Source organism: Lycorma delicatula, chromosome 7, assembly GCF_047948215.1.
Source record: "Lycorma delicatula isolate Av1 chromosome 7, ASM4794821v1, whole genome shotgun sequence".
NCBI lineage: Eukaryota > Metazoa > Arthropoda > Insecta > Hemiptera > Fulgoridae > Lycorma > Lycorma delicatula.
The window spans coordinates 3,546,225-3,571,800 of NC_134461.1; the positions used below are offsets into that span (position 1 = coordinate 3,546,225).

At 34.1% G+C, this 25,576-nt stretch overlaps 1 protein-coding gene across 1 annotated transcript in view; it reads left to right on the forward strand.

The window, feature by feature from the left end:
• The first annotated feature begins 101 nt into the window (after positions 1 to 101).
• Svip (small VCP interacting protein) overlaps positions 102 to 25,576 on the forward strand; it is a 33,222-nt gene continuing 7,747 nt past the window's right edge. The window contains exons 1-2 of the mRNA XM_075371479.1: positions 102 to 286; positions 12,463 to 12,630. Of these exons, the coding sequence (XP_075227594.1) occupies positions 227 to 286; positions 12,463 to 12,630 (228 nt within the window). The 5' untranslated portion in view covers positions 102 to 226. The remainder of the gene's footprint in view (positions 287 to 12,462; positions 12,631 to 25,576) is intronic.

The following is a 25,576-nucleotide window of genomic DNA, read 5'->3' on the forward strand; positions in this document are numbered from 1 at the left end:
TTTATTCAAATTAATTAATTCATTCAAGAACATGGTTAAAAACGTAGTGTGCTTTGTATAGTTTCAAATTATATGGTCAATGAAGAAGCGATCTTTATAGCATGAAACACGTGACTTGTGTTGGTAAATCGAGTTAAGATTAGCGTTATCGAATTCGCGTAAGTAGAAAATAAATAATTTTATTATTTTAGTTTCAAGATCCGTGATTTTATTTATTTTTCAAAAAATGGGAATTTGTTATTCTTGTTGCAAGGACAGTGCTACTGATTATGTTACTCCTGATATGGTATGTTTGTGTTTTATCAGGTTTGTGTAAATGTATGGTTTATATTCAAATGCAAATTATATTTTTGAATTATTTATGTACATTGAAATCTTAAATATCTGTTAAGCCTTTCGAAAGTATTGCGCGAGATTATATTCATATTATTGAATATTGTGTTATTTGATATAAGGAGTAATCTTGCCATATGGTTATTTGGAGTACCGGAACGTAGATAAAAGAACGTTTACTGAAAATATAAATTTTCAAAATAATTTTCAAATAATAAGTAGCTATATTCTTAATAAAAATTTAGAGTTAGATCACTGTTCAAGGTGTTTTAAAAATGAGTGTTGAAGCTGATAATTTGAAGGCACAGTTAAGAAGGTGTGTTAAATAATTATTTAACACACCCATTTCTTGGTAACTTTTGATGAAGCCTTGTCATAACAAGAAACATTTTTTCCGAATCAATAAATTAATGGTGTTCACGATCTCTTTCCTTAAAAAATTAATTTTTTTGGTCCATAAAGTTCTTAAGTAAAAAGTATGTCATTATTATTCATTAATTTTTTCAACTATACAATTTATAATGTAAAGTGCCCTCAAATTTTTTTAAAAATTATTCTTAATTATCTCTCTTGCTGGATAGTGATAAAGTTACTATTACTTCAGTATCTATTTCTAATCTTTTAAGTAATAGCTTGATTAAATTGCATTCTGTTTTTTTTTTATTTAATTATCAGTGGTATGCTATTTCTTGGGTAACAACATTAACATATTTTTTATAATGTCTTCAGTCATTTGACTGGTTTGATGCAGCTCTCCAAGATTCCCCATATAGTGACAATCATTTCATTTTGGTATACTACTTACATCACCAACAATTTGTTTTACATATTCCAAACGTTGCCTGCCTGCATAGTTTTTCCCATGTACCTACCCTTCCAGTATCAAAGTGACTTTTCCAGGATGCCTTAACATGTGGTATATAAGTCTGCCTCCTTTTTTAGCTGTACTTTTCCAAATGCTTATTTCGTCATCAATTTGCTGCAACACCTCTTCATTTGTCACCTTATCCACCCATCTGATTTTTAACATTCTCCAATAGCACCACATTTCAAAATCTTCTTCTAATCTTTTCTTCTCAGGTACTCCGATCTTCCAAGTTTCACTTTCATATAAAGCTACAGTCCAAACATGTAGTTTCAAAAATGTTTTCCTGGTGTTTAAATTAATTTTTCATATAAGCAAATCTGACTGAAAGCATGATTCGCCTTTGCTATGCAGCATTTTATATTGCTCCTGCTTCATCCATCTTTAGTAATTCTACTTCCCAAGTAACAATTCTCGGTACTTACGTATTAACGCCACCGCAGCTACAGTTTTAGGTTATGTTGACTTCGTGTACTGACAAATCGTACGTATATCAAAATATAACCTAAATATAAAAAACTAAATATAACCTACGCTGGTTTCACTCGCTAACCTTGGTATGTATTAATGCCACCGCAGCTACAGCTTTATTTAAAAACAAAGTAGTCAGTCGGATTTCGGTGGATTAACATTAATTGGATTTTGGTGCTATAACATTAAGGTTATATTATTAATAAGCTGTATATATTATGCATATTTAATGTTAATTATAAGAGCGAAGCGTTCGGTGCTATAACATTAAGGTTATATTATTTTGTATATATTATGCATATTTAATGTTAATTGTAAGAGCGAAGCGAGCGTAGGTTATATTTTGATATACGTATGATTTGTCAGTACACGAAGTCAACAGAACCTAAAGCTGTAGCTGCGGTGGCGTTAATACGTAAGTACCAATTCTCTTACCTCCATAGTCTTTTCGTGTCCAATTTTTATATTCAGCAGTCCATTTACTTTAGTTCTACTATATTTCATTACTTTCATTTTCTTCTTGTTTATTTTCATGCAGTAGTTCTTGCGTAGTACTTTATCCATGCCATTCATTGTTTCCTTCAAATCTTTTTTATTCTCAGCTAGAATTACTATATCAGCAAAATCATACCATATTTATCTTTTCACCTTGCACTTACTCTGGATCCAGACTTTTCTTTAACATCATTAATTGCTAGTTCTAAAAATTGCTAAATTAAAAAGTAATGGGGATAGGGAACATCCTTGTCTGCCTCCCTTTTTTACTGCTTCTTTCTTATGCTCTCTGATTATTAATATTACAGTTTGGTTCCTGTAAATGTTAGCAGTTCTTCTAACTCTATAATTGAGGAGATGGAATTGATGGCTGAACAATTTGGCCAGGCCATGAACACTCGCTGCGATAGGGTCCTATGGCGGCCTCGGCAAATGGACGGACCCTTAGGTAGTGGTCATTCGCTGATTGGAGAGGGCCTGGAGCCATCATGACCACTGCTTCCAAGGAGCTGCCTGTTAAACATAAGCGGAAACCCAGGAAAAAGTGGTGGTCTTCCGACTTTAGCGTGCTGCGTGCAAGAGTTAGATCCACTAGAAGAAGATATTAGTGTCATTTCCTAAAGGGAATTATCATTGATGATGTGCATGCTGAGCGTCTGCGGATCTACCAGCACGCCTGTAATGAGTATGTTCATGCCGTCAAGGACTCCAGAGTCAAGTTATGCCAAAACTCCATGCGTGAGTTGCAGCGCAGCTACTGGCAGCTAGAAAAATCATGTTAACCGGCCAAAGCCATTGCAAATGCTGTCCAGTGTTTGATGTGGGTTTGGTGGTCGTGACCACACTTTTAATATGTGTGGCAACTTTCCAGGCATTCCTGGATATTCTGTTTCCAGGTGCTCAAGAGGGTGAAGCAGAATTTGGTGTCAGGGTGGGTGAGACACCATTCTGGCGTGCAGGTTGTGGATCCTGTAGATATAGACCTAGTGGTTTCTCAAATGGCAGTGAGAAAGGCACCATGGATTGACCAACCTGACCCTGATATTTACTAACAGCTGCTGCTTGTCATAACAGAGCGGCTTGGCAGGCTATTCTCTGGGTGCCTTAGCTGGGGTTACCGACTTGTTGGAAGGTGGCTTTGGCGAGGGTGCTCTTAAAACCAGGAAAATATCCCAGTGATGTCGGCAGTTATCGACCCATCAGCCTCTTGCCAGATATCGGCAAGTTGCTGGAAAGGCTGATTGTGTAACGGCTCTGGGAAAATTTTGATATGAACTGTTTTCTAAGTCGAGGCCAATACGGCTTCATGAAAGGGGTTGACACCGAGGATTATATCTTAAATGTTCTTGCCGATGTGGAAAGTGCCAACTGTAAATATGTTTTGGTAATTTTTATTGACATGGAGGTAGCGTTTCCTTCCTTGTGTTGGAGTTCTGTCATCTATTTATTAGAACGCCGCAATGTTCTCATAGCCCTACAGGTCCTGTTGCGTGACTATTTGTTTAATCATACGGCTGTTTATAGATGCGCACCTAGTTGTGGAAAAATCTGTCACCAGGGGAAGCCTGCTTGGCTCTATTCTTGGTCCGTTGCTGTGGAAGCTGGTGTTTTGAGATATTTCTGGGATTGTTGACATTTCCAGAAGGGGTCACGGCTCAGGCTTTCGCTGATGACTGCCTCCTTTTAGTTTGCAGTAATTCACGACCACAGCTAGAAGGCCGGGTGCAGGCGGCCTTGTCACCACAGAGGATTGGATGGACATGCAAAATTAAAAGATTTCTGTGCCCAAGATAAAGTTTATGCTTCTCTAGAATGCAGACAAATTATCGTACATACCTCCATATTAAATATAAAAGCTATGTAATCAGCTGAATTAGAGTTCATAAGTACCTAGGTGTTTTGTTTGTTGAAAATTTGCTGTTTAGCATCCACATTAGGCAAATAGTGGCCGACGCCGTCTCAGTGATGCACAAACTTCGAAGGATTGCTTGGAAATGCTATGGTTTATCGGGCTGTCAAATGTGCATGGTTTACCAAAGTGTCTTCTAAAGCATGACTTCTTACACGGCATCTGTTAGGGTGAATAGGTTGGATATGAATAGAGCACTTCTTCAAAATTTAAGGAGTGCCCAGCGCAGAGTCTTAATTGTATGCACTGGTGTTTTTAGAACAACCTCCTACGAGGCTACCACCATATTGGTAAAGGCTCTCCCAGTCGATTTAATGGTGTAAGTTTGGGCAGCCATGTAAAGATTGTGAACAGGCCAGAAGGTCGAGGTATTTGGAATGTGCTGGAGTGGAACGGTGATCACAGTGCACCGTATCTAAATTTTTTTCAGTTGCTTATCTCTCACCTGCAGAAGAGGCTGTAAAGACTCACGATGGAAGCATGGCAGCTGGAATGGGACACCACGACTAAGGGAAGATCCTGTATAAATTTATACAGAATCTGGGTAGATGGGATACCTCGAACTCGTTTTTAAGGGCAATGGTTGCCCAGGTGCTCACCAACCACGTTAACTTGAACCAATATCTGTTCGGCTCCGCCTAGCAGCTGATGAGCTGTACATCTGTGGGGAGGTTCAGTCAAATGAAAATCTGTTGTTTGACTGCCCTGCTCTTGGGGGAGGGTGGCCAGAGACTGATTCATTTCCTCTGTATAACTCTTCAATATATTCCACCCACCTATTGACCTTTTCTTTCGTATTACAAATCTGTATACCATCGTTGTTTAGTACATTATTAGATTTTAATTATGTACCACAAAATTTTCCTTAACTTGCCTATATGCTCCATCTATTTTACCAGTGATCATTTCTCTTTCCACTTCTGACACTTTTCTTTAATCCACTCTTCTTTCACTAATTTGCACTTCCTGTTTATAGTACTTCTTAATTGTTGATAGGTCCTTTTACCTTCTTCATCACTAGCATTCTTATACTTTCTATGCTCATCCATCAGCTGCACGTATCCTCTGATATCCAAAGTTTTCTACCATAGTTTGTCGCCACCCATTCTGCTAAGGTTCTTTTTAACCAAAGTCTATTAAAATAGTGATTATCTACAACTTCTGAGCAAAGTGGTGCCTGTTTATTGAGCAAAAATGTTGCTTTACAATAGTAAGTGTTATAATTCAACAATTATTGTTAGGTTTAGAGACATACCTTTTCTAATATATATTTTCAGTACTTACGTATTACCCCATCGACCATAACCATAATCATCCTGTAATTTTGAAAATACTTCAAAGTTACAGGATTATTAACATATTTTACATATTAAAAATATAAGTGTTATTGTTTATAATTACAGATATAAATTAACCAAACTTAACCTATGCTCATTTTGCTCACTAACCTCTAGTAATTAACAGTGATGTTTTAATTTTTTAAATAATTGCAATAATTACTGAATTTTTATTTAAATACTCAAAGATTACTGTGTTAATTAGTCAAGGTTAGGAGCGAAGGTTAAGTTTGGTTAAATTATATTTATAAAATAAATAAATATAAATGATTATAAAAATGGTAATATAATGGTTATACCAGGTGATATTAACAATAATCTATAAGTTTGCAATTTATTGGTTGACAGGCTAATACATACATACCATATTTTCTAACAGACATTCTTTAAATAATTTTTTCTTTATGTTTTTTGAAAATATTTATTTTTCTCGTAACATAATAAATTGTAATTTAAAAAAAAATTCCTGCATACCAAATTTGATGTCATTTAATCTCTTTCAAAGGAATAAAAACATCTTCTTAATTCACGGTAATGATTGTATACTTATCATTGTAGCACAAATGTTTATCAGATTGCATAAAAGGTTGATTGTTATGCAGAAAAATAAAATTTGTATATTATTTAACATTTTTCTCCTTTTTACTCCTTTTCGTTCTTGATTTTATCATTCTAAACAAGTTACAATCTTGTAATTGTGAAAATTGTATGAACACCAACATATTCTTTTATTTCAGACAATATCATTTCAATAGAATTGAAATTTGGATGATACAGTGCTGATTATAAGATGTCATGGCCTTCTTCTTCTAAAAGTTTGTTGAATAAGTATACCTTGCTTCCTTCTCTATTTACTTTAATTAATTCATATAATTTCAGTTTTAGCATGTCTGAAGAAAATGGAGTAGAATGTTTGGTAAAACGGTTTTTCATTTCTTTTTCCTTGGTGTATTCTGATTCTGTGTTGTAATAAAATGCATTCTTGATTACTACCACAGAATTATTGGTTAGATTTTGAAGTTTTTCTTTAGCCCATTTTAAGTAATTTGTTGATTCTTTTTATTATGGTTATCGCTACTTTTTGATCCCAATTACCATTTTAATATAGTGTTTTATGTAACATTTAATTCTTATCTAACATTAAGTATAATTAGTATGTTGGTTCTTGAAATTGAAATTTTTAAATCAGAAATCTTTTAATGTTTTTATATTTTATTACTTTTGTTTCACTTCCAGCAAAATGAATCAAATTCGTAAGCATTGACTGCTATTTTTGTATTTTCAGTAGTCATTTTTGTACTTTATGAAATTCATTTACCATAGTGCACACTTAAAAAATTACTGTGACCAGTTTATCATGGTTTTTATTTATTTTTTTTAAATACTAAATGAATAGGAAACCTGCAGTAGATTATCAGTTAATTTTTTAATAACATATCATTTTCCTTTCTCTTCTGAACTCATGACTGGGATGCTTTTCTACAGCTTCTGATCTTTCCTCACATTCTTTTTAGAGGTATTCTATTTTAATTCAAGAAATTTTTAAACTTTTATTGCATCACAATTTTTGATTTTGATGATATTTGGTATATGATAACTACTCACCTTGTAGTGTCCAAAAAATACTTTTTTATATTTAAAAAAAAATTTTCTTGAATAGTAGACTATTTTCTAACTCGCCAACAGTTAAAATCAGGCATTTTCATCGCTTTTTCCATGAGCTATAGCATTCTTATTTTACATCGTACAGAGGTCAAAAAGGGCATTTTGGAAGGAGTAAAGATAGAACTTCATCTTAGTATACTCAAAATTCATTTTGTTACATAACCAAATCTTGTAATGTTTACTGAAGTTACATTAACTAATTGTTGTTTTTTCAAATTTTGGGCCCAAAATAAATACTGAAGTGCTTAGGGTAACAGGCCTGTTTTTTATCTTTTAACTCTTAGATACTAGTAGTACTTGTAAAAAAAAAAATTGGACTGTTACAGTGTCCTTCATTAAAAAAAAATGGCCGCCAAATCGATTTGATTTTGATCGAAAGATTTTGAAAATGTCTCATTTTTGGGGCCCAAAAACCACATGTGGGACAGGTGGAAAAAATATGAAATGTTTACAACAGTAAGTACGTTTTATGTACTTTAAAACCATATAAAATTTATTTTGTTACCAAAGGGGGTGGCGAGTAATGAAGCCATGAAAACCGCTAAAAACACCGTTCCTTCTAACCATGAACAGTATATCCAAAAAAAAATTCACACCATGTATTTTTACAGATAATAATGTAGGCCTACTATACAAAATATTTTGATATGTCTATAATGAGATAGCTTGTTATTTCTTTATTCCAGATAGTTAGTTACTTGAAGTATGACGCGTATACACAAACTCATGTTTAAACATGAAAGTGAATAGACATGCATGGACATGAATGTTTGTATAATCCTGATGTAAAAATTGTAGAAGGCTCTGTTACTGTTTTGATTTCAATGTGATATGTTGTATTGTTGCTAGTGTTAGTACTGTGGTTAGGTAATGTACACTTGTTTATAAAATAATTTTATTAGGAGTGAGCTTCTGTTTTATGCAATATCTTTTATTTTTAATTTTATTAATTAGAGAAATTTTTATTTTAGCTGAAAAGAAACTGGTATAAGACCAAGTGAGGTGCAATTGGTAGTTTTATAATTTATATTAACTGTATTGTTTTTTTTAAGAACCCTTGCCATTTTATAAAAATGGACTACGGAGTGTTCAATTGGCATTCACACTGAAACAGTATATTACAAATTGACTTACAATAGATCTTCATTATTGCACAATATTTTAGAGTTTACTGAACAGCAAATAACATTGATATCTTTAAGAAGTGGATGTAAAGAAACAAAAAATATCAGTACCTTTCGTAAACCGAATATTTAGGTAATATTTTCAGGTTAATGGGAAAAGTTGCTCTGACCCATTTAGCTGTCACACTAAACCAGTTAAAAAATAAACCTATTCAAAAGATATCTTTGACTCTTTCAACAAGCAATCCAAATTTAAAATTATTTCCAGGCATAGCACTGCGTACAAAATGCTTAAACAAAATACAGAAACCACATGACGATACAGAAAGCGAACCGGAATATAAAGTTTTATATTTAAGTCGGTGAATAAAGCTTGTTCAGCACTGGCATTTCCCCATTAAGGTTCAAAAATTATCAAGCAGTGCAAAGGAACCAATTTTAAAAAATAAAGTTACAAAAATAGCAGAGTCATTAAATAATTTCCCTTTGATTTAAATATTTCTACCAGAAGAAACCAGTTAAATATCACAAAATTATGCTAATTTAGGTAGGGAATATGAAGAATTAATCATTAAAATAAAAGATAAAATGAAAACGGCTATATCAACCCAGGAAAAAATTAATATTTTAAGTTTATTACCAAGCAGCTGGAGCATTCAAAAAATTCAAAATGAGTTAGTGTTAGTCAGAATTAGCCTGTGAATCCAAACAATTAGTTAAAGCAAGTAGAATTTTGCCACAAATTGGCAAATAGAAACTCATTCACGTAATTGATGAAAATGTTATTAAATGTGTCCAAGATTTTTACCAGATTGATGATCACAGCCGAATGATGCCAGGCAAAAATGATTGTGTCTCTGTAAGACAAGCTGATGAGAAGAAAATTAATATTCAAAAAAGGCTTATCTTATATAACTTAAAAGAATTGTACACAGCCTTCAAAGAAAAACAATTTAAAAATTTGTTTTTAAAAATTTGCTGATTTAAAATCTATATTTTGTGTTCTGGCTGGTGGGTCAGTTACTCCCCCCACCACTCTCTCTCTCTCTCATCCCCTCTCTCTGTGTATGTGTGTGTGTGTGTGTGTGTGTGTGTGTGTGTGTGTGTGTGTGTGTGTGTGTGTGTGTGTGTGTGTGTGTGTGTGTGTGTGTGTGTTGGTCATTGTGAACTAGCTACTCAAATTCTTCCATTTCAAGATTTCTTAGATAAACTTACTGAAAATTTAAATAATCTAAAAAGGCTTCATTTTGTTGTAAAGAAACAAGCTAATTTCCTCAACATTAAAAAGGAAAACTTGGAGGGTGAATGTTTTGTAATGGGAGACTTCTCTTAAAATTCTCCTGTTGTGATACAGGATGAAGTCCAGTCATATCACTGGTCAAAATCTAAAACCGCAGTACATCCATTTCTCATATATTTTAAAAAAGAAGGAAAATTATAAAGCCAAAGCTACTGTGTGATTAGTGAGTTCTTGAAGAACAACATTGTTCTTCTGCTTCCAAAAGCAAGTTTTAAATAAAGTAAAAATACTGTTACCACAGGTTAAACAATTTTTTTTCTGATGGCTCTTCAGCCCAGTATAAAAACAAAAAAATTTCAAAAATTTGTGCTACAATCAAGAAGATTTTGAAATTGCAGCTGAATGGCATTTTTTTGCCTCATACTATGGAAAAGGACCCTGTGATTGTATTGGTGGAGCTGTAAAATGGACTGACTAAAGTGAGCCTTCAAAGGACAGTCAACAATCAAATTGTTACACCTTCTGAAATATGCAATTATTGCAAAGACAATATTAAAAATATAACATTTATTTTGTGCTCTAATAAAGATGTTCAAGACACTGAAGAGTACCTCAGTTCTTATTATCAGGTAATCACAACAATCCCAGAAACAAGAACCTTTAACAGTTATGTTCCAACAAGAAAGAAATGTATTCTGAAAGTCTGGGCGACTTCTGAATCAGAAACATTTATGTTAGTATTGGTACACAAGGAAATTAGTGTTTCCAATTGTTTTGTAGGTTTACCAAAGCTAAAATGTAAAAATTATGTCTCCTGCGTATACGATAGCAAGTGGTGGTTAGGCGAAGTCATTGAAATCAAAGTATATGAAAATGATGAGCAATATTGAATACACTTTTTCCATCCGCAGGGTCCTGGTACTTCATTCAAGAAATTATTGAGAGATAACATGGGTTTCTCAAACATGGGTTCAATTCTCATGCCTTCAGAGCTTTTTCTATCAACTACTGGAAGAGGACACAACATTATGAAAGATGAATGAGGACTTACCATTTCTACTCGATAAAAAAATGGCAGGAGCACTAAGTTATGTTAGTTAAGTTTGTTATCAAAAAATCCAAGGTTTATTCATAACTTCCATTAGTAGGAGTAAAATAAGGTAAAAGTGAATTGAACAACTTTTTAATGTATTTGAATTGTGTATCATTTTGTAATTAATTATTATTTATCATTTTGCAATTCACTATTTATTAATTATCGATTTATTCAATCTAATGAGCTTAGTTGTAATTTTTATAATCTGAAAAAAATACATAACATCAGTATTTTTGGATACACTGTATACGGTTAGAAGGAACGATGTTTTTAGCAGTTTTGTTGGCTTCATTACTCGTCAACCCCTTTGAGTAACAAAATGAATTTTATATGGTTTCAATGTACATAAAATGTACTTAGTCTGGAAACAATGATTTTTGCCACCTGCCCCATAGTAGTTTTTGGACCCCAAAATTGAAACATTTTCAAAATCTTACAATTTGGCGGCCATTTTTCTTTAATGAAGGATACTCGGTAAAAATCCAATTTTTTTTACAAGTACTACTAGTACCTATGAGTTTAAAGGTAAAGACAGGCCTGTTACCCTAAGCCCTTCATTATTTATTTTGAGTCCAAAATTTGAAGAAAAAAAATTTGTAAACATAATTCAGTAAGCATTACAAGATTTGGTTATGTAACAAATTGAATTTTGAGTACAATAAGATAAAGTTCCATCTTTACTCCTTCCAAAAAACCCTTTTTGATCTCTGTACGATGTAAAATAAGAATGCTATAGTGCATGGACAAAGTGATGAAAATGGCTGTTTTTACCTGTTGGTGAGTTATAAAATAGTCTATTACTCAAGAAACAATTTCATTTTTAAATATTAAAAAAAAAAAATATTTTTTGGCCACTACAAGGTGAGTAGTTATCATATGCCAAATATCATCAAAATCAAAAATAGTGATGCTCTGATCATTTGTTGAATTTAAATTGAATACCCCTTTATCGAATTAATATGCCAATGCTTTTTTTATTTTCTGAAGTAAGTTTTTTCATAAATTTGTAAATGTTGCTCTCCCTGGCTTTTTGTCTTGGTTTATGATTATTTGTTTTAGATTATATTACACTCATTTTATTAAACAAGGATATGTTATTAACAAAAGACATTTAGTGTTATAAAAAAAGGCTGAAACAAATGGAAATGAATACCCACAGTAGCAAGATCAATGAAAAGTTTTTATTTCACTGTTGTAATAATAATAAAAATAAATATTATAATATTGTATTTAGATTCCAATTTTTGTTAATTATGTATTTTGAAGAGGATATGGCTCATTTCCTAAGTTGTACAGTAAATCGTTTTACTTTTTACATGGCCTACATATAAAATGACATTTTTAGAAAATTTCTATTTATAAATCATTTTATTGTAATATTTTTAAAATTTGCACCGACTGATATACTTCAGAGAGTATCATTCCCAAACATGCTTGCTCTATATTATTTTTCATTTTTGTTTATCATTCTTTATTGTTGTGTTAAAGAAATAAACCAAGAAAGACACAGTACAGAAGTTGTATGTATTATTTTATTTTTGTGTTTAAGTTCAGCATAAGACATGTATACTACCTCCTAAATTGCCATTTGTATTTATCCAAAGCATATTCATTGTCTAGTTCTCTGCTTTCCATGGCTTACTATATATCATCCATTTATTTATTTCTCACTTTTTATGCCGAGTTGAGATCATATCCAAACCTGCTTAGGAATCCATTGATTGAACATTGTTTGTAACTAACAGTACCAGAGTAACTGTCCTTGAATTAGATTAATAATGATTTTGTAACACCAATTAATTATATATCGGATATTATCATTTCATACACGATTCATTGTGTTTAGTGGACGTACATAAAATTAGTTAAATATATTATCCATAAATTATTGAATAGGGTGACTTGGTTTTTTTTATTTATTATGTAGGAAACACGCAGACAGCAACAGGCACAAGCAGCAGAAAGAAGGTTTAGAGAACAAGAATCAAGAGGTGTAAAAGATCCAGAACGAATTAAAAGAATGCAACAGAAGTCAGAAGAAATAGAAAAAAGACAAGAAGAAGCCTTGAAATATGGTAGTGATACCGGTTTAAAGGTAATGCATAAAAAAAAAAAATGTTTGATTTGTATTAGCTTTTAATTTATTTAATAGAAAATGTGATGTTTATTAAATCAGTTGCAAATGTATCTCAGAATTTAGCAAACAAATTATAAATGCCCATTCTGTTCACACCTTAATATTGTGTTTTTGTAAAACATTAGCAAGCATATGGAACATTACAAAAAGAAATTGGGTTTCATATAGAAAATGGCTTCATTTAAAAAAAAAAATTACTCTTAACGAAATACTTGTGTAAGCCAAATTAACTTACCTGAACAGCACTTGGAACATTGTCCTTCAGTGAAATTTTAATTTATTAAAAGTAAATCATACTATAAACTTACTTAATCCTAGTATAGTATGAAGCGATTAATTATTTCCATGGCCTTAAAATGGGCTAAAATGTCATGCCAAATTTCTTCAAATAAATCGTTCTGTGTCGCTGGTGCTATGAATATTCAACCAAATAAGAATCTACATGCTTCTTCTGCTGCCAGACTCATTTATGATTTTCCACTTCAAGGATGTCCACAACTTCACACTCGGTGTGTGGATCGCCTGCACATAGGTTGACTCTATGGGTCAACAGCATTCTCTGAAAGAGTGATACTTTAGTGAGTATAATTTATATTTGGTAACTGCTCATTATTATTAAACATTTCAATTTGTCTGACATTATTGTCGTACCAGGTAAGATACATCGCAAATCAGCTGATTTCAAATTCGAGAGTTCTAAGGTTTAAGTCCTAGTAAAGGCAGTTACTTTTATAGAGGTTTGATTACTAGATCGTGGATACCATTGTTCTTTGATGGTTGAATTTCAGTTGATCACACACTCAGGAATGGTTGACCTGAGACTGTACAAGCCTACACTTCATTAACATTCATACGTATCATCCTCATTATTCTCTGAATTAATACCATACATTGGTTCCGAAGGCTGAACAGAAAAAGAAAGTGTAAAATACACAATTTTATATTTGAAGTTAAAGTTGATGAGGATCTGTAAAGAACAGTGTACAGAAAAAGACTGCTTGTCTTCTCTGCAGATGTCATAAAATATACATTGTTGTGCAATAAAATGACTGACGCGATGTTTTCTTCATGAGAAGCACATTTTGTCGATCGTGGCAACTCTCCTGGACCATTAATTTTAATTGGACTATTTAACAATAAGTTTGCATATATCTCTCGTCGTAAATAATTTTCCAGCTGCTTGTGTTGATTCATTCCAAATTCAGTTATCCAAAATTTCTGAATACCATATTCATTTATCCGTGCACAAATTAAGTAAATGATGATAGTTTGAATTCTGCAATGGTGTGCTTTTCTTATAGCTGCTGCTGTGCAACAAGTTTGCTTACCGCAATGTCACCCGATCATGTTTGTCAGGTAACTACAGAGACATAATGTGTCTGCGATTACACTGGAAAATTGCATTGTAATATCTGTTTGTCTTGCAAGAACTTGATGGATTTGTATTGCAATAAATTTTCTTATTTATCAGGAACGTCATGAAAAGTTTGAGAAGCAACATGTTAACTACACAAAAGCAAATGGGGTACTAATTGAAAATAAGTAAGATTAACTTGAAGTATCCTAACAAAGGGGAATACAATCAAGCAGGTAACAAAACAAAATTGATAAGAAAAATCCCACTACCTGATATCAGGCAATATATGATATAAAGTATGATGTACTATGTGAAACGATGTAAATTTATTATGACTATAATGTAAATATAATACCCTACTGAATTCATTAGAATTGTAAGAATTTTTTTTTTCATTTGGTTGTTTTTTTTATGAGACCCAAAAAATTTAGTAATTTTTGTTGATTGCTTGGCTTTCCTGCTCATTTCCCAAAGTGTATCGTATTTATAAATGAAACAATCATTTATACTATTACAAAATAGTATGCGCTACAAAATCTACTTTGTTTTGTTTTCTTAAGATGTTAACCAAAGTATTAGGAAAATTTTCAATCGTACATTACATAACTTAAATGTAAGCATTTCTAATGATTATTTTGAAAAAATTATGTTTAAATGCAAAGAGATCATTTCTGTTAATTATTTCATGGGATTAAAACATAATGATGAATATTAGTAGAGTTATAAGGAATTAAATTTTATAAAAGCATATAGTTGAATTTTTGTTCACTGACATATGTATTAGAATTACAGCATATTTACTAATGGTTATAGTTAGCCTATTGCTTAACATAATTTTTTAGAAATCTTTAAATAACAATCCATGTTATTTAAAATATAAATGCATTAAATAATGTTAAGGTAATACTACATGAAGGTTCTAAATATAACTTCAAAGATAATTCAGAAGGCATTAATGGAAATTATAATATGTTGTGTGCATATTTTAAATGGAAATGCAGAAAATCACATTGTTTTTTCCCTTTTTTAAAAATATTTAAAATTCATTGATATTTTCATGAAAGAAATTGGCAGATTATTTAAAAAAATTATTCAGTAATTTTATTTAAAACACAAGTCTCTGATGGTTGTGTTATTTAGTTTTGAAAATTGATTCTTATGTATTTTTTAGTGCCGAATTGAAAAATAACTGTCATTTTTTCCATCATGTCAGAATTTTTCACAAATCACAAATTTAAAAATTTGTAAAAAGTTGAAAAATTGTGAAAATATGATAGAATAGATATAAATTTTTTATTTACAATAAATCAATATAATATATTCACTTTTTTGGCTTATACTATGCATTCTTGTAGCTAAACAACTGAGTGGTCTGTAGATGGTGGCGAGGGGGGGGAGTCATTGACTCCTAAATTTCAAATGAAAATTGAAACAAAATAAGCCTAATTTCTATTATAATGGTGCATTTAAAAATTAATTTTTATTTATTTATTTAAGTTATTTTTATGAGAGATGTTTTGCCTTTGGAAACGACTCGCCCTCTTCATCTACCCTTAATGACTTAAGTATATAAAATACAATTTTATTCCATTTGTCTCTGACAAATGGAATTATTCTCCATTTGTATCTGCTTCACACCTTTCCTTGTATGTTCTCTGTGGGGTTCATCTAAGTGTAGTAACATCCAGCAGTAGTCTGCCATCATTGTAGTAGTCCAATTTCCTTGATACCCCTTTACATTTCTTTCATACTCTGATGAAATCTTTCATCCGTCTCTTCACTAATGGCACCTAGATTTTCAGAAAAATAGTACACATGTGAATTTAGAAAGTGAACCTTCAAGTTCATGGAACAGTCGATATTTTTTAACTTCTGCATCATGTTCTCAATAATTGATTTGAAATTTTGATCCTTCTTATCATCCAGAAACTTGGTTACTACATCTTTAAAGGCTCTCCAGGCTTCTTTTTTGCAATATCCATTTGTCTCTCAGAATTACCATCTTTGAGAAGTTTTCTAATGTCAGAACCAGTAAAAACATCCTCCTTTATTTTGGCAGTGAATAAGACTAGAAATTTGTCACAGTGTATTTAAAACATTTACCTAACTAGATTTGAAGAGGTGGAAGGAGAACTTTATTCGGATGTATGAGAGCTTTTCAGAGCACATTTTTGGTTCCAGGTTCTAATGAAGCTCTTTTTGGCCAGTCTTTCCTTATTCATTGATTTTCTCTGTCTCTGCTATTCCATTCACACAAAAAATAAGGAAACTTTATGTATTCTTCTTACTGTCCTAGGAGCATAACTCTGGTCCTTTGATGCGGACAGAATCTACATTGTGGTGAGTCTTCTTCAGTGTATTTTGAGCTGGTGGTCAAGTGAGCACCTTCCTCAGTTCTCAGTGTTTTATAATTGAGAGCTGCAGCAATGGTTGTGTCAATTTAAACTAAGGCTCATTATTCTAAATTATACACGCGGTATAAAGCACAAAATTAGTTTGGGAACCTGCCTGAACGTGGCAATAAGGTGGCAGTGATGACTTCTGATCGTAAGCCCCTGTAACAAGTGAAGGCATCTCCCATAGTTCTATTTGTGTTCTTTTAAGAACAAGGGGCGTAAGTTGTGATTACATGTAGTATACGTAGTTCATGCCATCGATCCAGCAGCAGCAAAGAGATATGTAGAGTACCAGAAGAATATTCAAGGCCTCCAGCTGCCTGTGGCTCGCTGCGGGTTGTTGTCACACCCATAATAGGCAAGATAGGGAAACTCCAGCCACGGAAAAGAGGATTCCAGGAAGTGGTTAAGAAGTCTGGGTGGAAAAGGAGACCAGATCCTTTACCTTCGACCTTCTCAACAGACAGCGATGTTTCTGAGATGGATGTAAAAACATCTACCTGGGTTGTTAACGCAGCAGTAGAGACATTTCAAAAAGTGAAGGGCCAACCTGGCAGTTCTGCCCTGCCGGTCAAGGGAGCCCAAGGAGACCTGGACTCCGTAGTAAAGTTCTTGGCTCTCTCCAAACACAACAGCTCGGGTGCGAGGAAGGCTATTCTTTTTTGTTTGGAAAATATCTGTGAGGTCCTCTCTGCTATGGCAGAAGGATATGAGACTTTGGCCTCTAAGCCCAAGGAAGTCAAGCTTCCAAAAGCGGTTCAGGCCCCAGCACAGCCCAGACACTATGCTGATTTATTGAAAAGCAGGCGGGAGAAGCCAGCAAGACGCCCCAAAAGCCAGAAGTTGTCTTTATAAACAAGGCGGAAGGCTCTACTACATCCAGCAAAGAGTTAAAGCGAGACTTCCAGGTTGCCCTTCGTGACAACCGAAAGAATCTCAAGATTAGAGACGTAAAGGAGACCAGCAAAGGACTGGTAGTTGTTGCTGAGAATAAGGAGACTGTCTGGGTCTTCATGGAGTCTCCTGCAGTCCAGAAGTTGGAGATCAAAGTCGACCCAAAGAGAAAGCTTAGACTCTTTGTCATCGTGTATGACATAGATCGGAGCCTCTCTGATGAGGATGTTCTGTCCCTCATTAGAGAGCAGAACAAAGATTTGGTGAATGCTTGTTCAGGAATTGAATGTAGGCTAGTCTTCAAAATTGGTAAGTGTGATGATTTGTGTCTGAGGTTAGGATTTTTGTGGATTTTGCATCCTGTCACGTCAAGGAATGTCTTGATGTGTAGTGATGCTTTAAGTGTTGCCGCTTCAGCCACAGGGCCAAATTGTGTGAGTATGTGTCTGTATGCACGCATTTTGGTGAGGAAGGCCTCAAGCATGACAATTATCTGCAGAAAAAATAGGCTTCGGCTTGTGTCAACTGTAAATGATTGCGTAAGAGTCATAGGCACTCAGTAAATAGCAAAGAGTGTGGATGCTACATGAGAGGGGTTGAGATTTATTTCAACTTTCTTGATGGTTAGGTTCAGTCAACTAAATACCCAGGGTGCCTATGTAGTCCAAATTGAATAGGTAAGGTTGTCCAAAGAATGGAGTGTCAATGTAGTTCTGCAACACCCATATGTGGTCAAGAGTGATCTACCAGGTTTCCCAGGTTGGAAAGTTATTCGTTGGTGACAGTAAATCTGCCGTTCTGTGCATAAAGTCTTTAGATAGCGTCTTCATACGGCAGGCCTTGACACGCATCATGTCATTGTCGAGCTTGCTGTGGATGGTTTGGACCCAGTCGTTGTTAGTTCGTACTTTCAATACAGGGATCCCACTGAACAGCATTTGTTATTGTTGAACAATAACAACATATTGTTGTTGAACAGTTATGTTGGTAGCTGGTTGTCAAATTCTGATAGGGACTGATGCGAATGCCAAATCCGCCTCTTTGGCACAGTGGAATCATGGATGATGGCAGTGAATTGATTGAAGGTTTCATCGCGCAACATAATTTTGATGTCTTTAATGTTGCCAGCGAACCGTCTACTTTCACCAGAGCGGTCAAAGGGCGGAGGGCCTTCTGTGGTACCAACATTGATGTTACCATCAGCAACAACATCCCTGGTAGGATTCAGAACTAGTCTGTAGTAAATGATTGCACGAGCAATCATCAACTGATAGTGTTTGACTTGGTAGGTGGCCTGCATGATGTCTATAGGGAGTACATCCCTGTTCAGCAGGGGTACTTTCTGCATAGATGGGCAGATTGACCCAAGTTTTCTAATATTCTTGTGGCCAGACTTCGAGCTTTGCTCGAAGACTGGATGAGCTCCCATTAGAAGACCTGCCAGAGGTACGGGTTGGAAGAGAGTAGCTGGATGGTGGACTCGGAACTTAACTGTAATGAAGTGGACTGTGGGCCGGCTCTGGATAGCCACACAACATGAGAGTGATCCTGATTGGCGTGCAGCCTTGCTTGCAGACTATCATTGGAAAAGGACCAAGTATTTTCGCAAGGTTAGATCTTCGAAGCATGATTTCTGGGGCTATTTTGTACAAGAGCAGGGAAATAAAAAAACCATGAAGTGTCGTTTATAGAGTTCTTGGGGCATAAGAAGAAAAAACACATTCTTCTGTCGGCTTTCTTGACCCAGTATGGAATAGTAATAGATAAAGATCGTGTCCTCAATCTTCTGATGAACAATCTGCTTTTAAATGATACTGAGGTTGGTGAAAACTCTTCTCGATGTGTCAGAAGGGAAGTTGTAAGTTTTCACTCTGAGAATCAGTCTTCTGAGATTACTGAGGCGGAAGTTTGCGAAGTAATTTGTAGCTTGGTTAGGAATAAAGCCCCCAGACCACCGGGTTGGTCTAGTGGTGAACGCGTCTTCCCAAATCAGTTGATTTGGAAGTCAAGAGTTCCAGCGTTCAAGTCCTAGTAAAGTCCGTTATTTTTACACAGATTTGTATACTAGATTGTGGATACTGGTGTTCTTTGGTGGTTGGGTTTCAATTAATCACACTTCTCAGGAATGGTCGACCTGAGACTGTACAAGACATTTCAATCATACTTCATTTACAATCATACATAACATCCTCATTCATCCTCTGAAGTATTTTCTGAACGGTAATTACCAGAAGCTAAACAGGAAAAAGAAAAGGAATAAAGCCCCTGGATAAGATTGTATCACAGTGGAACTACTTGTTTGCACATTGCCAGTGATTCTTGGTTCCCTGACTAGGGTTTTTAATAAGATGCTTTTTGCTGGATATTTTCCAGTGTGTTGGAAACTTGACTTGAAACTGCTTTTCAAAGGTGGTGACAAGGACTCCACTGTAAGTTCTTCTTACCATCCTCTGACGCCCTTGCCTGTTATAGGTAAGGTTTTCGAGAAGGTCTTGTACTTTCACATTAATAGTAGGTTGACTTCTAATCATTCGCTAATGGATGACTAGTATGGTTTTCGCCCTGGTAAAAGCACAGAGAACGCTGTTCTTAGGGTAATGAATTTGGCTTCAACCAGTAAGTGCAAATATGTACAAGACGTCTTTTTGGACATATCCAGGGCCTCCAATAACTTGTGGTTGCCCTCTGCATTGTTTCAGTTGCAGCAGCGTGGTTGCATGCAAAATGAGATTGAAACTCTCTCAAGCTGTTTCAGCAACAGAACCATTGTCCTTCGTGATGGTGGTTTGGAAGTAGGAAAGACCCTGTCAAAAGGTTGTCCGCAGGGCACTGTTTTAGGTTTCCTCATGTGGATCGTTGAATTCGACTAATGTGGTTGAGAATGTCCAGTGGCTGCCGCATCATGGCTTATGCCGATTATGGATTGCTGCTGGTCGAGGGCAAGTTGCGGGTTGAGATAAATTCAGGGTGACTCAGGCATGTAAGGTACTAAGGTTGTGGAGTTTTCAGATAAGATGGTTTTCAGTGCAGAGAAAACCACTATGATGTTTCATAAAGGTCGTCTAGCTGCGACCTCTCACCTGCGGGTCGTGATGGACAGCCTCCTAATTTGGTATGTTACCATCAGAAGTATTTAGGTGTAATCCTTGACGAGAGGCTTCAATTCAAGGAGCACCTTTAGTTTGTCACAAGGTAGGCTATTGATGCCTTCTTTGGTGTTTGTAGTCATCCATCCCGATCGGGGGTTGTATTTTTGTACCATGCGTATTCTTTACAAAGGTGTCTGTGAGGCCATAATGTTGTATGATGAGCCCAGACGGGCACATCGTCTACAATTCCAGTGTTATAGGGATATTTTATTATGAGCCCAGCATCTTCTCTTGTTAGCTGTTGTTGGGGGCTACAGTACTGTCTTGCGAGAGGCAGTAACTGTAATCGCCAATATGACACCCATTAACAGCCTAGGTGTGTAACATAGTAAGCGATATATCTCTAAGAAGGGGGACCTCTTACAACCGGGCGTATACAAGAAAGAAGACCATGGTTTTGACTCTTGGCAGGTTAGGTGGAACGAATATTCTAACCGGCTGATACACGTATGGTATAATTACAGATGATAGGGACTTGCAAGCAGTTAGGTGGGTTTCCTCTAGTCATGGTCAGTCAGAAATATAACCAAAAATATAGTGGGGTGCTCCATTTTTTTTCTTGATCTCCTATTTTCACTCTGAAATACACGAGGTACACTTGACGAGTAAAACTTGTTACATTATGTTTTTGCCTTTTCGCCATTAACCGACCACAAATGTAACAAAAAGAATCTGCAGAATTTTTGTAATCGCTTGAAGCCATTTTGAAAACGGAAAGTTTGTTTTATGGCCTGAAAATATATTTTCCACCGACAAAAATGCATTTTGATCATGGAGGATGGAAAAATCTCTATTTATGCACACTGATTGTTGAAACAGCACTGATAGTAGTTGCACGGACGCATGAGTGGCATTGATCACTCGATAAACATGTTACATCTTGTGAAGTCTTGTCACAACCTGTCAGCCAAGCTGTCTCATCATCTTCAACCCAGAGAAGGTGATGAGACAACTCATCATCCTCTTCAGACCACTCAACTGTTTAGCTATAAGAATACATATAGTAAGCCAAAAATGTAAATATATTCATTATAAAAAAAAAATGTTTTGTCTATTTTATATTTTATAATATCACATTTTCTTAATTTTTCAACTTTTTACAAATTTTGAAATTGGTGATTTGTGAAAAATCCTAACATGATGGAAAAAATGGAGGTTATTTTCAAATTCAGATAAACGATATATAGGAATTAATTATAAAAAATTAAAAAAACATTCCACAACCCAAATTTTTCAGGCTTGTGAAATTACAATGGAACCATAATAAGGCCCTTTCTTGTAAGCTGAAGTATTGTGTTAAGTTACACAAAAACTGTTGTATGTCTGGTTTAATATTGGTGGATAATCTGTTCCTTTTTCATATATTGAATCAAAATATATAGAAGTCTGATAATTATAATCTGAATTTAAAGAAATAAACTGTGTTAACAGATTACTTTAGGCCTGCTTGCTTATGTTAAATTTGGATGAATGTAACTTTAGTTTAACGAAATAAACTTGTTTATCATATTATCATCGGTCTACTTGGTATAAAAAAAATTAATGAATTACTGTTGTTAATGTTAAACTGTCATTTAGAATAAAAAAAGTAAAGACTGGAAGTCTTTACTTCAGAAGTTGGTTCTGAAGTTTTATCAAAAATTTAGTAGATGCTGAATCTGTATTTTGTTAGTACAGAAAACTAAATTAGTTTTTCTCTGTAATGCTAACTTATCATATTTAAATCAGGTTAATAAAATTAATATTAGTCTGCCGTAAAATGTTAAACTTGTATGAATGCATGTTAAAGTTGTAGTCAATGGCCAGGGCACCTTAAATGGTGATGTGACCTCTTGTTTTTATCCATTTTTCTAAAAAATTTTTACTTTTTCCAAAATTATTATAGTCATAAGAACAGAGATTTAGTCATAATTGTTGTAGTCGTAAGAACAGTAAATCACAATAATAGTTTACAAACAAATTAAAAATTTTAATGAATATCTTTTAGAACGGGATTCTGAAATGCTTACCAATCCTTTTATGTATTTATTACTCTTTTACTTATTGACACATTGGCTGCAGTATTTTTTTTTAATGCGTGCATTTTCATGTGTTAAAAGACCCCCATTGTCTGTGTTTGTGTTAAGGACACCTGTATTTTGCAACCTTTTGCCTCTTCTAACGCTATCTATTAGTCATTCATAGAACATTTTGTGAATTTTTTATTCTAATGGTTCTGTACCAGTCACCCAGGTCTGGTATGAATTTAATCTTTAGAATTATTAGAATTACTTGGTATGAGAAAAAAATAAACGAGAAGAAAAGATAAAAAATATAACTGCAACTAGGAAGGAATAGTGTTAAGTAGAATGCCACACCGTGAATGTTTGTACAAGACATAACATATCTATATCGCAGCCAATGTGTTAAAAATGTTTCCCAATCGCTTTGAGATGGACACTATAAACAAGTATTCTACCTCCTCCTATACAAACTGCATCCGAACTGCGGTAGATTAAACAAGATGTGAAACTACAAGGGTCATTCAAATATAGATTGGAATTTTGTCATGCGAACTGAGGAAAAGCAGAGAATGTGGTGGGGTGCTGCAGGTAGATAGTTGGATATGTGTGCAGGGGAGCAACTGGCCAGCCACACCTGTAGATTACATTCAAGTCAGTAGCAGAATGTCTGAGCAGGAGATATCATTCTTGCACAATGAATTATAATCTAATTTCCCACCAGTGCAGGTGTCAAATCCTCTGTTATTTTGATTTCACAGTATATTTTGAGGCGTAGTTCAGAGATGCTATCCTGTCAAAAACTCAAGAGTTTGATCGGGCTAAAAGATTTTGAAGTGGCCGTGATGCAGTGGAGAATGAAAATCACCATTCACCGTGAACCAGCATCAATGATGACAACATTCAGGCCATTTGTGACCTTGTGGAGAGTGACCGCCACATAAATGTCGCTGAAATTGCATCAGAGGTGGGCATAATAGTCGGGGGTATGTATACATTGTTGTCAGATACTCTTGGACACAGCACAGTGTCAGTGAGGTGGGTTCCACTTAATCTCACTGTGGCACAGAAAAATTTCCTGGAAAGATCTGATCTTTTTGGACTGTAATGTGGCTTGCAATGAAACATAGGTCCACCCTACTTCACCCTGGAAACCAAGAGAACAATAATGGCGTGGTTAAAAAGAGGGAGGGACACCAATCAAGGCCAAGAAATGCTTTATCTGCTGGAAATATTCTGGCAACTGCAGTTTGGCACTCAAAAGTGTGCTGCTGACTGATTTCCTGCACGAACAAATGATGGTAAATGCGGCATACTATTGCCAATTGTTGGACGAATCAACAATTGTTGGGCTGTATATCGCAACAAACCATGCCGCCGACTGATTTCCATCATCCTCCTTCTCCATGACTACGCACAGTTGCATACAGCAGCTCAGATTCACAATAAACTCTAAAATTGTTTGGACACACCTTGATCGCCCACTGTACAGTCCAGACTTGTCACCGTGTGATTTCTACATGTTTGATTTACTGAAAGAGGCTTTAGGAGGGGAAAAGTTCAGTGATGATGCTGCAGTTGAGCATTATGTGCACAGTTGGTTGTTGAGGGAACCACCTTGTTTTTTTAATTTTTATTAGGGGATCAGGAAACTATCTATCCAGTGGAGAAAATGTATCTCTGTTAAAGGAAACTGTGTAGAAAAATAACATAATTTATTTGTAATTTTTTTTTTTTAAAGTGATGGTTTACATTTGAATGACCCTCTATATTTTCAGTTTATTTAATACATTTTTATATAAACTATTTATTTTCTCTTGACGCTCACCTCATGTAGGTATATTTGAATTTTAATAGTATATCATTAAAAGTTTTAAAGTATAATGTTAAAAAATAAAAAATCAAAAATTTTGTCAACTTTTAGAAATTATTAATCTGTTGCTAAATGTGCAATTAATGTGAAATGATGTGATTTACCTAATTATTTGTATTTATTATTTCACTCTTCTCCATTTTGAAGTTACCATACATAGGTTGTCTTCTAGTACATTTTGGTGGTTTATTAATTCACATTTTTAATAAATATTTCAATAAATTGTATCTTTTTATTATTTTATAAATAGGAGACCTAAATTTAACGAATTTATTCCAGGCATATAAAGAAAAGAGAAGAGCTTTCCATTTGCTCATTAATAAATTGTAGAAATCTAGAATCTTATTTTATTAAAAACATTATTGATAAGATTCTCAGATAAAGAATAAAATTAAAAAAATATTTATAATATATAATATTGAATAATTATTATTATAAATAATAATATATATATTATATTTGAGTGAGATACTACCCAAATGTTGCTGAAATATAATAATAAATTAATCATAAGTCACAGAATAGAAAGAACATCAGCTTTGCATATATATAAAAATGTTACTGATTCAGATTAATGCAAATCATGTTTTTTCTTATCTCCATCAAAGATGTTTAACAGTGTTTCTTTGAACATATGTCCTGTATAACTGCAAAAGAATCATCATAAACATAAATTAAGGCCCTATGAGCAGTAAGACCTTTAAACTGATAAAGTTTAAAATACAATCTTAAGTATTAAACATAAAAGCTAGTCTTATAATACAGTTACAAAAAGGGAGATTTTTTGAAAGAATTTTATTTAAAATTAAAATAAATTAATAAACCGGTAAATAAAGTTTAAAAGATAAGGACCTGTACTGCTAGAGACCGGCCGGAAAGGATAAGTAATTATATAGGGACACAATAGATAATTTAAAACTCATTCATTTGTATTTAGCTCTGATTGAACACAGTTTTAGGAACTGGTGAAATAGGTTTTTTTTGTATTTATAAGAATGATGATTCTGTTTTAAATATTTGACAGGTGAAATAAGTGTTAACACTTTGTATAAGATGTTGAGCGACATCACTGTCTTTTATATAGGGACACAATAGATAATTTAAAACTCATTCATTTGTATTTAGCTCTGATTGAATACAGTTTTACGAAATAGTGAAATAGGTTTTTTTTGTATTTATAAGAATGATGATGCTGTTTTAAATATTCGACAGGTAAAATAAGTGCTAACACTTTC